The sequence below is a fragment of the Hylobates moloch genome, unplaced genomic scaffold, assembly GCF_009828535.3.
Source record: "Hylobates moloch isolate HMO894 unplaced genomic scaffold, HMol_V3 SCAFFOLD_16, whole genome shotgun sequence".
NCBI lineage: Eukaryota > Metazoa > Chordata > Mammalia > Primates > Hylobatidae > Hylobates > Hylobates moloch.
Window position 1 is genome coordinate 72,495,620 of NW_026652291.1, and position 14,533 is coordinate 72,510,152.

The following is a 14,533-nucleotide window of genomic DNA, read 5'->3' on the forward strand; positions in this document are numbered from 1 at the left end:
GAGGGAAAGAGCTTTAAAAAAAATGTAACTGATTTTTTTCTACCAATATTGTAGTACTGGAGAATTTAAATTTAAACAATGTTTTTAAAAATTCTTATGATTTAAATATAGTTCTTTCATGGCACATAACAATGCTAATTACATAAAATCAAAGAAGAAAATAACACTGATAGGAAACCAACTTTATGCTAAATTCAGATCAAGAGGGTTGAATTATGTCAATACAAATGGCACTTGAATTCAGCATAATTGACTCTAACAAGCCTTAGATTAGTTGAGCAAATATATACAGCTGAACTTTACTGAGAAAAAGACTAAATAATAACTAAACTATATACAGTATTTTCCACAGGCCAGGTATTGTTGTAAGCATCTGACATATCATTCATTTAATCCTCACAACAACCCCATGAAGTAGGTGCTATGCCTATTTTATAAATGAAGAAACCGTTTAAGTGACTTACCCAAAATTACACAGCTACAAAGTGAGGAGTTGTGGTGTAAAGTAAGGCAGAAATTAATCTTTGCTCTTAATCTCTTGACTAATACATCATATATATTTTGTACTCATGAAATAATTTATTAATTTTTAAATAAAACTTGGTAAAAGTTAATTGTATTATTAAGAAACCATAAAGCCAGGCTTTAGTTATATCTCAATATAAACAAAAAAGAATTTAAAAAAAAGCCACAGAGCAGCATAGTGATTTATCTCTATAAAGATAAGAATGTTAGAAATAAAAATCTAAAACAAATGTTAGTAAATTATACAGAAGGAACCAATAAAAAAAACTTTGTATTGAATTGCTAAAAATAATGGTGGCATCAGGTTTAAATAAAAATGCCCTCAAAACAATTTAATTATGCTGCTTATATGTTAACTTGAAAAATGAAAGCTTTTAAATAAAATTTTATATATTTTTCTCTTTCTTTTCTTTTTCTTAAGGGAAACCAACTGTGTCCTCTTACTCTCCTGGAGGAACAGAATGATCACCCAAGGCAAATGGCAGGTGCAGCAAAGCAACACCAAAGGTCCATTTCACACTAAGGAGAGAACACTGCACTTTCTCTTCCCGTATTCCAGTGCTCACATGTTCAGAGAAACTCCTCTAGTAACACACCTTAGAAATTATGCTTGAAAGTATAGTCTTTTCAATTAAATGTTAATCTAAAGCATTAGAAACCATTTAATGAGTGAAACAATAAAAATGTTGTTTTCAAGAGATTTACAAAAACTGGTTTTGAACATTGAGAAAATGCTTTGGTAAAAAAAATTTAAATTTAGAGTTTAAAAACTATTCTATAAAGTTACAGAAATGTCAAGTTTTATCTCCGGATTTCCTTAATACTGTTTAGCATTAAAATGGGTCAATTATTTCTAGATTAAAAAACCGGTTTTTTCCGAGAAATATTTTGTTCAAAAAGTTTCCTTTGTTAGTTTGAAAGGAAAGCTGTACATTAAAGTATACTGTCAGCTTATAAAATGTTAAGAAAAAAGTACTCCTTTCCACTAGATTTAAGTCTCTTGAGGATTTTTGTTTTGTTCATTGCAATATCTCTATTGCTTGAAAGAGGACCTGTCACATAAGTATGGGCTTAATAAATACTGGTAGAAGAAAAGCTCACCTTAAAAAAAAAAAAAAAAGCAGCTGCTTATTGGTAAAAAGCAAGTTAGCTACTCACAAAAAAATCCCTTCAGTTAAAATACTAACATATCACTAGAAATTTTAATAATTTCTGAAATGATTCATAGAATCAAGTGCCAAAATCCCCTTTACTAAAGTTAAATTATTTTACTGGTCAAGAACGAATGTTAGCTATCAGTAATATTTTTATGGTTCCTAAATTCGTAATATCATTTAAACTAGCTTACGTAGAAATTGATGCCATTTTGAAACTCAGTTTTTTTCTGCTCATTACCTAAGTTTTTGTCTATTTGGGCAACAACAGCAATGTACTTCAAGGTAAGTAAAAACTCTAGAGCATCTATGTTTCAAATATTATTAACAGAGGCTATTAAAATTCTATCTTTTTAAGATTAGATGTTCAATTTGCAGGTAATTCAAAGCAGTTTTTACATTATTGTAATCATATGAAAAGACTTAAAAGCAACAAATCAAGCTCAATAGTTTTCATTTAAACCACTAAAATTTAGCCCAGTCGACTATCTTCTCTTTTATTCTAATATTGTTTTCCTGATTTTAAAATTTTGAACATAAACTACCAATACATTTTTTATGTTAAGAAAATTATAGTGTTTTGCTTATGAGTATGCTATATAATGCCATGTTTAAGTTAGCTTCACATTTTTCTTGAGATGTTCTTTTTAAAAAATTAATGCAGGCCAGGCGCAGTGGCTCACACTTGTAATTCCAGCACTTTGGGAGGCCGAGGTGGGTGGACCACCTGAGGTCAGGAGTTCGAGATCAGCCTGGCCAACATGGTGAAACCCCATCTCTACCAAAAATTTAAAAAAAATTAGCTGGGCATGGTGGCGGGCTTCTGTAGTCCCAGCTACTCGGGAGGCTGGGGCACAAGAATTGCTTGAACCCAGGAAGTGGAGGTTGCAGTGAGCCAAGATTGCACCACTGCATTCTAGCCTGGGCGACACAGCAAGACTCTGCCTCAAAAAAATTAACGTAAATTATTCCAGGAAAAAAAATTTAATTTGCCAGGAGGGTGAGGTGGGAGGAATGCTGGAGCCCAGGAGTTCCAGGCTGCAGTAAGCTAGGATGGCACCACAGCAATCAAGCCTGGGCGACACAGTGAGACCCCCTCTCTTAAAAAAAAATCTAATTGGAATTATGCTACAATCAGCAGATTACAAGTGGAAAATATGTAAAATATTAATATCCTATTGTACATTGATGACAGGAAAAAATTCTTGATTGTATAAAAAGTGCCTACTTCTCTGACGAGATGAAAAATTCTTATTAGGCAGAATTTAGGAAAAGGATAGGCCTGTGAGACATACTATTTTATTTTTCGTTGACAGTCACAAAACAGAAGTATAAAGAGCTCAATTCAAATAATAACGTATTGTTAATAAAAAGAGATCAGTCCCCAACATTAGCAGTCTACATACTATAGCCTAGATAGACCAGAGTCCAATAGCAACAAAAATGACAAATCAGTTTTGGGAACTGGTTGAAAGAAACTGGGTCTGTAAGCTTAATTTAAGGATGAGAAACTCATAGTATTTGATTAGAAAATAATAAATAAGAAATATTTGTAGAAGTATACACAAAGCTGCCTACCATGTTTATACACTTTTATATTCCTTTTTTCACTAAAGTGTTACTTTTGGCAGTAAAAGTAATTTGCTTATGAACGATGATTCAGATTTCTGGCTTCTCTTTTATCAGTTTATCAGGAAAATAATGACTGTCAGGCTGGGTTACCAAATGTGTACAATCTAGTGCAGTAATTATCAAATGAGTAATTATCAAAGGTCAATGACAGAGAAGCCAAGGAGTGTACTTGCCCAGACACCAGAATAAATTATATTAGATGTTTGTGCAAGCCAACATATTGTATCAAATTTGATACATATTTTTCAAACTGTTATAGATGAGTCTGATGGTAAGAAACAGTGCATTGATATAGTGCTAATGCCCTCAAACTGGTCCCCAGAGCTTAAGAAAAACTCTTTAAGGGCTGGGTGTTGTGGCTTACGCCTGTAATCCCAGCATTTTGGGAGGCCAAGGTGGAGAGGATCACTTGAGCCCACGAGTTTGAGACCAGCCTGGGCAACTTTATGTTCAGAATTTCCCTGGGCAACAACTCTGTCTCTACAAAAAAATAAAAAAATTAGCCGGATGTGGTGGCACATGCCTATGATCCCGGCTATATGGGAGGCTGAGGCAGGGAAGTCAAGGCTGCAGTGAGTCATGTTTGCACCACTGCACTCCAACCTAGGCAACAGAGCAAAAAAAAAAAAAAAAAAAAATTTAACTCTTCAAGAATACTCAACTATTCAACTAGGTTAGTCTATAGCTATACATAAAGCTCTATCATATAGCATCATACTTACAACAATGCAGGTAGTATGGACAGTTAGAACAAAAACACTGGAGGAGGAAAAAAGGGCTGGGAACAAATAGGGTACTTAGAAAACTGATGGTCCTTTCTCATAGATTTTGGTATGTTAAAAAAAAAAGATTTAAAAGGACTTTCCTTTACCTCCCCAATTATCCAAAAGTATCAGATAAATATTTTTCTAACAAATTCTACTTCTAACCATAAGCTAGAGGTAGATTGTCTATGAGTCGTTTCATTGAAGTTTTTTTTTGGTGAAGTAGTTGAAGAAACCTCAATTCCTGATTTCAGAGATACACTCAGGAAATATTTTACGAGTTCGTTTAAGCTAATTCACATGAGGGAGAGCTATAAAAGCATGAAAAACCATTTACTTTTTCCCCTTCATACAGTTCACTTTCTTATTAATTCTCTGTACATTAAACTATTCTAAAGTAAAATTTACTCAAACCTTGGAAGAAACATCAGCAATTAAAAAGTATGATTGGCTGATGATCTAAGATTTTGGTGATTTTTGTTTTTTAATTTAGCACTATTTTTACAAATCTCTATTCTTATAACTTCTACATTTTCTTATCTCTTCCTCTCTCCTTCGCTCTACACCTAACACCTGAAGAAGCAAACTCCAAGCCTTTAATTTGCCTCCAAGAATCGCAGAGGCAAAGACCAATCCAATAATTTAGATGTCTACAATGTAAACTGGTAGAAGATTAATCCTGTTTAATTTTCACATTGGTTCTCTCTGGAACCTTAATGGCACAGGATATCAATATGTGTACTTGGAAAGGTGTTCTGTGCTTAAATAAGACTGAGACATACTCAATTATAAACTTTTTTTTTTTTTTTTTTTTTTTGAGACAGTCTTACTCTGTTGCCCAGGCTGGAGTGCAGTGGGCGATCTCAGCTCACTGCAAGCTCCACCTCCTGGGTTCATGCCATTCTCCTACCTCAGCCTACTGAGTAGCTGGGACTACAGGCGCCCGCCCCCAAGCCTGGCTAATTCTTTTGTATTTTTAGTAGAGATGGGGTTTCACCGCGTTAGCCAGGATGGTCTTGATCTCCTGACCTCATGATCCGCCCGCCTCGGCCTCCCAAAGTGCTGGGAGTACAGGTGTGAGCCACCGCGCCTGGCCAACAGTTTTATTTTTTTAACAGGTTTTTTAAGGGCCTTTAGTATGTAGATTTGCACTATGAATCTTTAATCTTTTCCTCTACACACCTATTTGCATCTCCTGGAAAGTATTCTAAATTTACATATCAGCTTGAAAAATCCTGACTTCATTCACAATCAGGAAAGGAGGGATTTTGCTGCTATTTTAAAGTGACAGGTTCCTTGCCTCTTTCAAATTCTAAGAGAAAAAAATGATTTTTAATTCAAAATAACTGTAATTATGCTTTTATATTTTAAATGTACACAAGCATAAAAAACTGGCAGCAAAAGCATCCGAAGTTGTCAATAAATTATCACTGGTTTTGGAGGATTATGTGTATTTTTGCATATGCTTTTCCATATAATCCATGTTTTCTAAAATGAACATTATTTTGATAATTGGATATAAAGTTTGTTTTGTTTTAGCGACTGACGTCTCAACACCATCTAAATCTTTAAATTTATCATAGAAGGCATATTACCCCAGATAGGGAAAAGGAATACAACAAATAAAATTGCCATTTAGATAATTCCTTTCCGACAGTGTTCATAAATGTTTAAATCATAAAATCATTAAAAGGTAAACTTTCTGAATTATGTATTTACAGCAAAGCAAGAATTCTGAAATAGGAACTTCTCATCCTGGGTATGGCACCACTCTAAAATATTTTGAAAGGAACAACCTTATCTTTGTTTTAGCTATTCAAAAATGTTTTAGCACTTAACATGAATATTTGCCAATATATTAAGTTGCAGATGAGAAATTCTGTAAATCCCTTAAGATGTGGAGAAAAAAATAAATCTTTCTGACAGTTTTTTTTAAGACAGTAGCGGAATGTCTAATCCAATCAAACTTTTAAGAATTAGTGGCCAAGAGAATTCAAATTCTGTACTTAATATAAATAAATAAATACATAAATAGAATAAAATAATGGAAGTGTTCAAAGCTCATTTTAAGTTTTCTAAACATGTCAAGAATGGTTTGCATTAAATGCTCTAAGTGTGTCTTTTATAAAAGCTAGGAGCAAAAACTGTATCCAAGAGAAGTTTACAACAAACTCAGAGTTTCTTTTAGCTGTATCTAATTCAGTTTTAAGAACAGAAACATTGTTTGCCAACTTAAGTAACTAGATTATAATTTGATGTAAGCAACCAAAATCTGTGCTACTTACATAAGGAGGTACAGTGCTTAAATGGAGCACTAAAGAGACAAAAATATCCTAATTCTTTATTTGTAGCTAAGCATCATATGTAACAAAATTGTGTGCCATTTTCTACTGTCTATTAAAATTTATATTATTACATCTACATATTTTTAAATCTTACTAATGTTCTGCACTGATAGCTTAAAATATTCAGGTTGCCTAATTTTACTGGTGTAAAATACATCCATTCATTCATCAATACTTACTGGATATTAAGGTTTGGATTGAGGCCAATTTTTCTATTATTGTCATCAATTAAACTAAAAAATCAACTCCAATTTCTTATAAACCATTTCTAATTAATTATATTATGGTTCCAAAGTTAACAAAACAAAACAAGTAGGTTTCTTTGAGCTAGCACAATTTGCACATTGTATCATTTTATTTATGCCAAAAAAATTTTTTTTAAACAAAACTGATCTACGGTGACGAACAGCAAAAAGTTGTATTTGTGTGGAGGGGAGGAGTGCGTGGTGATTGACTCAAAAAGGTCACTGGGAAACTTTTTGAGGTAGTGGAAGCGTTCTATAATTTGTTTGTGGTGATGGTTTATAGGCGTGTGTACAATTTTCAAAAATCATTCCATTGAGTCTATGGATCTATGCATTTTATTACATGTTAATTAAAGCTTAATAAAAGAGCAGACCTTCCCAGTACTGGGGACCAACGACCTGAGGCAGAACTGGAAAGCTAAGCAGGTTTTGAAGCTCCTTGGAAGTTAGGGCTTCACAGAATGGTTTAAAAATGAGTGAATCCTTAGAATTCTATATATGATTACATGTAATATAAATACAAAGATTTATTTCAAAGCAACTTTTAGATTATATACTTTTCCCAAATACTGATTGTCCTTACTTAGTTCCATTACTATAGATAATGCAGAATAAATTATTCAAGATTTACGATATTGTTAGTCAAAACAGTAGGAAATTAAAAGTCAATGCTCTGATTATCTTCCTAAGTCATCTTTTACAAGACATCTGTTATATAAATATATACTACTACTTCTTTTAACCACCTGAGAGGAAGAAAAAAATCAAACAAGAGCAAAAAAAAAAATTGGCCATTTACAACAAAAAATACTGGACATTGGCACAGCACTAAACTTAGCACTTCCAGAATGAACTGCAAGGACAGCATTAGAGTTCAAATAACTCAAAATGTTGATTTCTCAATCACTTTCCCAGTTTCCCACACCTCCCCCAAAGAAATTAACTTTAAAGAGTTTATTTGATTAAGCAAAATTTGAAAGCAGAGGATTAAAAAGTGAAAAAGGTGGTGCAGAAATTAGCAGAGGTGGCACTACCTGAAAGCTCATCAGAAAGGGGAGTGAGAACAATATCAGGCAAGAAGGGTTTGGAAGTATGGATCAGAACAGGAGCACTTTTAGCGCTGCGTATATAGGCCGATGGCAGAGCACATTCACCAATGGATCGGCTTCTCATGGCTTTAAAAAAGGAAAAGAAAGAAGTGGGGAAGGAAAAAAGAAGAGTGACTATAATGAAAGGCTCATGTCACAGAAAAAGCAGCAACAGAGAAAACTAAAAGGTACAAAGGAAGGAAATTATAAATTAAAACATTTCAGCACGGCAAATACTGGCAAGCTGTAAGAAAAGAAATCAGAGAACACACACAACATTTTGAATATAATTTTTTATATAAAGCAGAAAAATGCTATTATTATTAGCAGTTACAATGGAATAGCATTAAACAACAGCAGACACTTTAATTAGCATTATGTTCTCAAAACCAAGGGTTGAGAAATTAACTGAATGGAAACATTGAAAATACCTCAATATTAATAGTTCAAAGAAACTTTTGGAACAATATTTGGGCATTTCTCTAGGCAATCCTGAGCCATTCTTCTTAATGAGGCTGAATTATAAGAACAAATCATTCCTACTTTCATACTCTTTACCAAATAAAGTTTTCCAAATCACTCACAGGTCTTAGAAATTTTTAGGTAATTCATAGTCAAAAGGATTTAATCTCATGTCTAGTATGTGTTTCTGGTAAGAGAATGCTAATCAAATCAGTATCTTTTATAATAAAGTATAGGGGTATAATTAAAATTTTTACATAGAAACATTCATAGAAAACAGAATTTGCAGAGCATGAAAAATTGAGTTCTTGATAAAAATAGATAATTTTGTGCTAATTCAAATCATAAACATAAAAACTTAAAAGTGTTTTCAAAGAAAGCTTTAAACTGGATTACTTTTTAAAAATTGCATTTGCAGTTGCATTTGATAATTTCTTAGGAGAGTCTCTAGTTCACAAAAATTAAAGATAAATTATAGTTCACTTAGAAATAAATAATCAAGTTTACACTTCCCAGAGATTTTTAAAAAAGCATTTATTTCAAGGATTCTTGATTAAGTTATAGGTATTGTTACTCATGAATCCAGGACTTGAAAGAAACAATACTGCATAATATCCAGTGTAATAGTAATGGTGGCAAAATAAATAGTTTCAATATTAACATCAATTCAAATTGCTGAGTTTCCCTGATCACTGGACAGACTTGGTTCCCTGAAGTCTAAATTCCTTAGATTATCACACAACTCACACAAGGCCTTTACGACTTGCCTACAATCCACCACTCAGTAAGACTTTTCTTTTACTGCCCTCCCATGCTGACGCCACTCAGAATTTTATAATGTTCCTTAAAATTTTCATTCTCTTTCATCATCACATCACGACTTTGTATGTTGCTAATTTCCTTGGTCTCTTTTTCTTCCTGATATACTCCTTCATACTTGAAGTATCATCTCATCTGAAAAGCTTTTTTTTCTTTTTCTTTTTTTGAGACACCGTCTTACCCTGTTGTCCAGGTGGGAGTACAGTGGTATGATCATAGCTTGCTGCAACCCTGAACTCCTGGGCTCAAGCCGATTCTCCCACCTTAGCCTCCAGAGTAGCTGGGACCACAGGCATGTATCACTATGCTTGGCTAATTTTTTTTTTTTCTCTATTTTTAGTGGAAACAAGGTCTCGCTGTGTTATCCAGGCTGGTGTCGAACTCCTATGCTCAAGCGACCCTCTCACATTGGTCTCCCAAAGTACTGGGATTACATGAATAAATCACCATGGCCAGTCCCTGAGAGGTTTTTCTAACTCTCCCAAACAATTATTTACTGGCAACACAGCAATAAACAAAAACAAACAAGAATTCCCATTTTTGCAAAGCTTACAATCTATTTTTAGTGGACTGTATGTTTTTAGGTCAGCCTCCTCAACTTTTCGAATGCAAGAACCATATCCCCTGATCTTTGAATCCCTACTCCCTACCACGTAAAAGTGCAATGATTTTTTACTTTTACTGAATATCCATATTTGAGCAGGAGTCCAGCTTAACCATTTGAAAAACAATTTCAGGCTGTGAAGATACAGAGGAGAAAGTAAAAACAAACATTAACCAAAAACTAAATGCATTTCATAGTTTATAACTGGAAAAAGATAATCATAGATTTAAAAAATGTATGAATGCCAGCAAAATTAAGGATTCTTTAAGAACAATCTGTAGGTAAAAAATATAGAAGCGTGGAATATGCTAAGATAATGACAACAATTTGTCTTTAGTGTATGGCTTACCATGCTGTGTATTAAAGATCAAGTGTATTTTAAAAACAACCCATACACAAAATGTCAGAATCTCACCCTATTCCAGTTTTCCTACTAGCTTCTTCCCTTCTTGAGAAAGTAACCAACAATTTTATAATCTAATTTGAAACAAAAGTTATGTTGACTCCAACACAATCACTCATTAAAATTGGTCAGAGCAAAGACACAAATACATATGCAAATCTTAAAGTGTTGTTACACAGAGGGTGAAATATCATCTATAGTTGTAATCACCTTTAATTTTTAAAAAATACATACCTATATATATATGTATATATATATATATATATTTTTTTTTTTTTTTTTGAGACGGAGTCTTGCTCTGTCACCCAGGCTGGAATGCAGTGGCACAATCCCCGCTCACTGCAAGCTCCGCCTCCTGGTTTCATGCCATTCTCCTGCCTCAGCCTCCTGAGTAGCTGGGACTACAGGTACCCGCCACCACGCCAGGCTAATTTTTGTATTTTTAGTAGAGACAGGGTTTCACTGTGTTAGCCAGAATTTTTAAATATATTTTTAAAAAACCTGAATTGAGTTTTTGATTCTACAGATAAAGTTTTTCTTTTTTCCCCTAGGGGACAATTTCTGGGAAATAACAACTCCTTTTTTTCTTTTTTTCCCAACACAAACTTGAAGGAAGAGCTTGGGCATTTCCCTTGGAACTTTTTCCATATTTGCAGTGGAATAAATCTGTGTTGTGATTCTGAATGAATTCTTTAAAAATGTACCCCTTGGCTGGTGTGGTAGCTCACACCCGTAATCCCAGCACTTTGGGAGGCCAAGGTAGGAGGATGGCTTGAGCCCAAGAGTTCAAGACCTGCCTGGGCAACTGAGGGAGACCCCATCTCTACAAAAAACAAAAACTAAAACATTAGCTGGGTGTGGTGGTGCCTCCCTCTGGTCCCAGCTACTCCGATGGCTTGAGGTGAGAGGATCACTTGAGCCCAGGAGGTCAAGGCTACAATGAGCCATGTTTGTGCCACTGTACTCCAGCCTGGGCAACAGAGTAAGACTGCCTCAAAAACAAATTTAAAAACCCTAAAAAATGGAGCAAAAATGTATTTTTTGTTGTTGTTTTTGTTTTAACTAAAAACTCTTGAGTCTTCAGGCATACCTAGAAGTCTGTCAAGGGCTTCACAGCTATGTAACCCTCACTATAGAAAATTATTTACAATGAATTAGCTATTGAGATCTTTTGGGACTTACTAACCTAAACACTTAGTTACTGACATTTCTATTAGCACATACATTCCTAACACCATACATCGTGATCATAAATCTATAATATGCTTAATGGGCAGTATGAAAAATATAACATCAAAAAGTAAAAACAGATTTTCAAATTATGAGCATGACAATTTTTGAAGGCTTCCTATCTTTTCCCCTCTCAAAAAAAAATGCATTCCCATAAATTCACCTTGGACCATACAGACTATATAAAAAACTGTAACTTGCACTGTAGAGTTTCCGTATAGCATAAGAAATTCATGGACCGCAAATGTGATGGATCCTTAACAGCATACAAATACAAAAAATAAATATGAGGAAGGCAACTCCAGAATTTTCTCATTTCCAAAATATTATATACATTTTCCTCCTTATTTATTAAAATTCACATTATTTATACATTCCTATCCATTGGCAGAAATACTTGTTAAAGTCCCTAAATGAAGGCCTATTATCATAATACACATAAATGAAAAGCAAAATCTGAAAACAAAACAGTGATATATATGCTCCAAAAATTGAACACCAGGTCCTAAATCATAAATGCAAGCAAGTTACACTGCTTATGAGTATGTTCAAAAATAATTCTTTTTTTATTTTTGCTTTTATTTTTTTAATAATTCTTAAATTCATTGCAATCTCTCTTAATATTTGTTAGCATAAGCAAAACCACAGACACACTCTCCACATTTTTTATATTTTAAACTTAACTATTAATAACAAAATTTATCTTAAAATAAAGCCATCTTGAGTATTCTGAGATAAAAAGATTATATCATGCTTAATATCTTTTAAATGCAGGTAAGTTCCCTTTATGTTTATTAAGTGAAAAATAATGAATAAATTCTCCTAGACTTTCAAAGAAAAAACAAAAAAATTCTCTTACGATTTCTATCTGAAAATTCTAGAAAGCCACCAGTAAAATAAGTCTTTGAAACATTATGTGACAAAACTGTTACTTTGCAAATTTCAACATAGACTATACTAGTGTCTTCATGAATTGTAAGGACATAAGGTCCTTACATCAGTTTAGATCACCAGTATAAAGAAAGCTGTTTAAGTTAGTCAGAAAAAGTTAAATATTCTATCACTCTATCAGGTAATTCAAAGTCATAGGAAAAAATACAGTTTTAACAAGAGAGGAATCAGGTTTGTTATTAAAGGAAATACTTCATAAAAGAGAAATGTAAATCAATGTCAGAAATACAATTTGTTTTTCCCAATGCAAGTCAGAAAGTAAATAAATGGAAAATGACACAAACTAAAAAATGAATTAAAAATTTTACAGATAAATCTGTGGTTATTTCAAATGTCTAAATTATTTTCTATTCCAAAAAATACATTTTTAAAGAATACACATTTTTCAAAAACAGTTTTAGGTTTACAGATAAAAAATGAGTGTCAACTACAAAGAGTTTCCATACATCCCTTTCCCCCTCCCTACCAGTTTCCCCAATTATTAACATCTTGTATTAGCATGGTACATTTGCTGCAATTAACAGGCTCATATTGACACAGTATTGCTAAAGTCCATAGTTTACATTAGGGATCACTGTTTATGTAGTACCTTCTATGGGTTTTGAGAAAGTATAGTGACACATATATACCATTACAAGTACCATAGAGAATAGTTTCAAATCTTTATTCTCTGTGCTTGCTTCTACCTATTCATCCCTTCTTCTAGCCCCACCCCCCCATTCCTAGTGCCTGGAAACCAGTCATCTTTTTGCTGTTGACAAAAGTTTGCCTTTTCCACAATGTCATATATTTGAAATCATACAGTATGTAGCCTTTTCAGATTAGCTTCTTTTACTCAGCAATACTCATTCAGTTTCTTCATGTTTTTTTTTTCATGGTCTGAAAGCTCATTTCTTTTTATCATGGAATAATATTCCATTTTATGGATGTACAACAGTTTGTCTATTCACCTATTGAAGAATATCTTGGACAATTACAACTAAAGCTGCTATAAATATTCATGTGCAGATGTTTGCGTGGACATGTTTTCACCTTATATAGGTAAATACAAAGAGTGCTATGGTTGGATCCTACAGTAAGACTATGTTTAGGTTTGTAAGAAACTACCTGTCTCCCACTGTGATGATATAATTTTGTATTTCCACCACCAATGAGAGTTACCATTGCTACACTTCCCTGCCAGCATTTGGTGTTGTCAGTGTTTTGGATTTTAGCCATTCTTTTAGGTGTGTAGTGGTATCTTGTCTTAATTTGCAATAGTCTAATGACATACGATGTTGAGCATCTTTTCATATGCTTATTTGCCATCTCTGTATCTTCTTTGGTGAGGTGTTTGTTAACATCTTTTGCCCATTTTTCAGGTTGTTCTCTTCCTGTTGAATATTAAGAGTTCTTTGTATATTTTAGAACCAGTCCTTTATCAGGTATGTGTTTTGCAGATTTTCTCCCAATCTGTGACTTGTCATTTCATTCCCTTAACAATGTCTCTCACAAAGCAGAAGTTTTAAATTTAATAAAGTCCAACTTAGCAATTTTTTTCATGAATTTTATTGTTGGTGTTGTATTATAAAACTCATTGCCAAACCCAAGCTGTCCTAGACTTTCTCCTATGTTTTCTTCTAGGTGTTTTATACTTTTGTATATTACATTTAGGTCTATGATCTGTTTGAGTTAATTTTTGTGAAAGACGTAAGGTCTGTGTCTAGATTCATCTTTTTTTGGCATGTGGATGTCCAATTGTTACCGCACCATGTTGAAAAGACCATCCTTTCTCCATTGAATTGCCTTTGCTCCTTTGTGGAAGATCAGTGGACTCTAGTTGTGTGGGTCTTTCTGGAATCTCTATTTTATTCCATCTATTTCTCTATTCTTTCACCCATACCATACTTTCTTGATTACTATAGTAAATTTTGAAGTCAGGTTCTGTCCCTTCTCTGAATTCATTCTTTTCCTTCAATATTGTGTTGACTCTTCTGGCTCTTTTGCCTTTCCTTTTTTTTTTTTCCTGATACAAGATCTTGCTGTGATACCCAGGCTAGAGAGTGCAGGGGCACAATCATGGCTCACTGCAGCCTTGACCTCCTGAACTTAAGCAATCCTCCCATCTCAGGCTCCCAAGTAGCTGGGACTACAGGCACATGACACCACATCCAACTAGTTTTTGTATTTTTTGTAGACACAGGTTTTGCCATGTTGCTCATGCTCTGCCTTTCTATATAAATTTTAGATTCTGTCTGTCAATATCCACAAAATAACTTGTTAAGAACAAAATCAACTGAGATTGTGTTGAATCTACAGATGAAGTAGGGAA

General features: G+C 33.6%; 1 protein-coding gene and 1 pseudogene across 3 annotated transcripts in view; both read right to left on the minus strand.

The window, feature by feature from the left end:
* RALGAPA1 (Ral GTPase activating protein catalytic subunit alpha 1) overlaps positions 1-14,533 on the minus strand; it is a 286,431-nt gene that overhangs the window by 168,212 nt on the left and 103,686 nt on the right. The window contains exon 17 of one of the 3 annotated variants that reach the window (XM_032134668.3): positions 7,700-7,840. The exons of the other annotated variants lie outside the window; for them this stretch is intronic. Within the exon in view, the coding sequence (XP_031990559.1) occupies positions 7,700-7,840 (141 nt within the window). The remainder of the gene's footprint in view (positions 1-7,699; positions 7,841-14,533) is intronic. 3 annotated transcript variants of the gene reach the window in all.
* On the minus strand, positions 951-1,151 carry LOC116456504 (small nucleolar RNA U3; annotated as a pseudogene).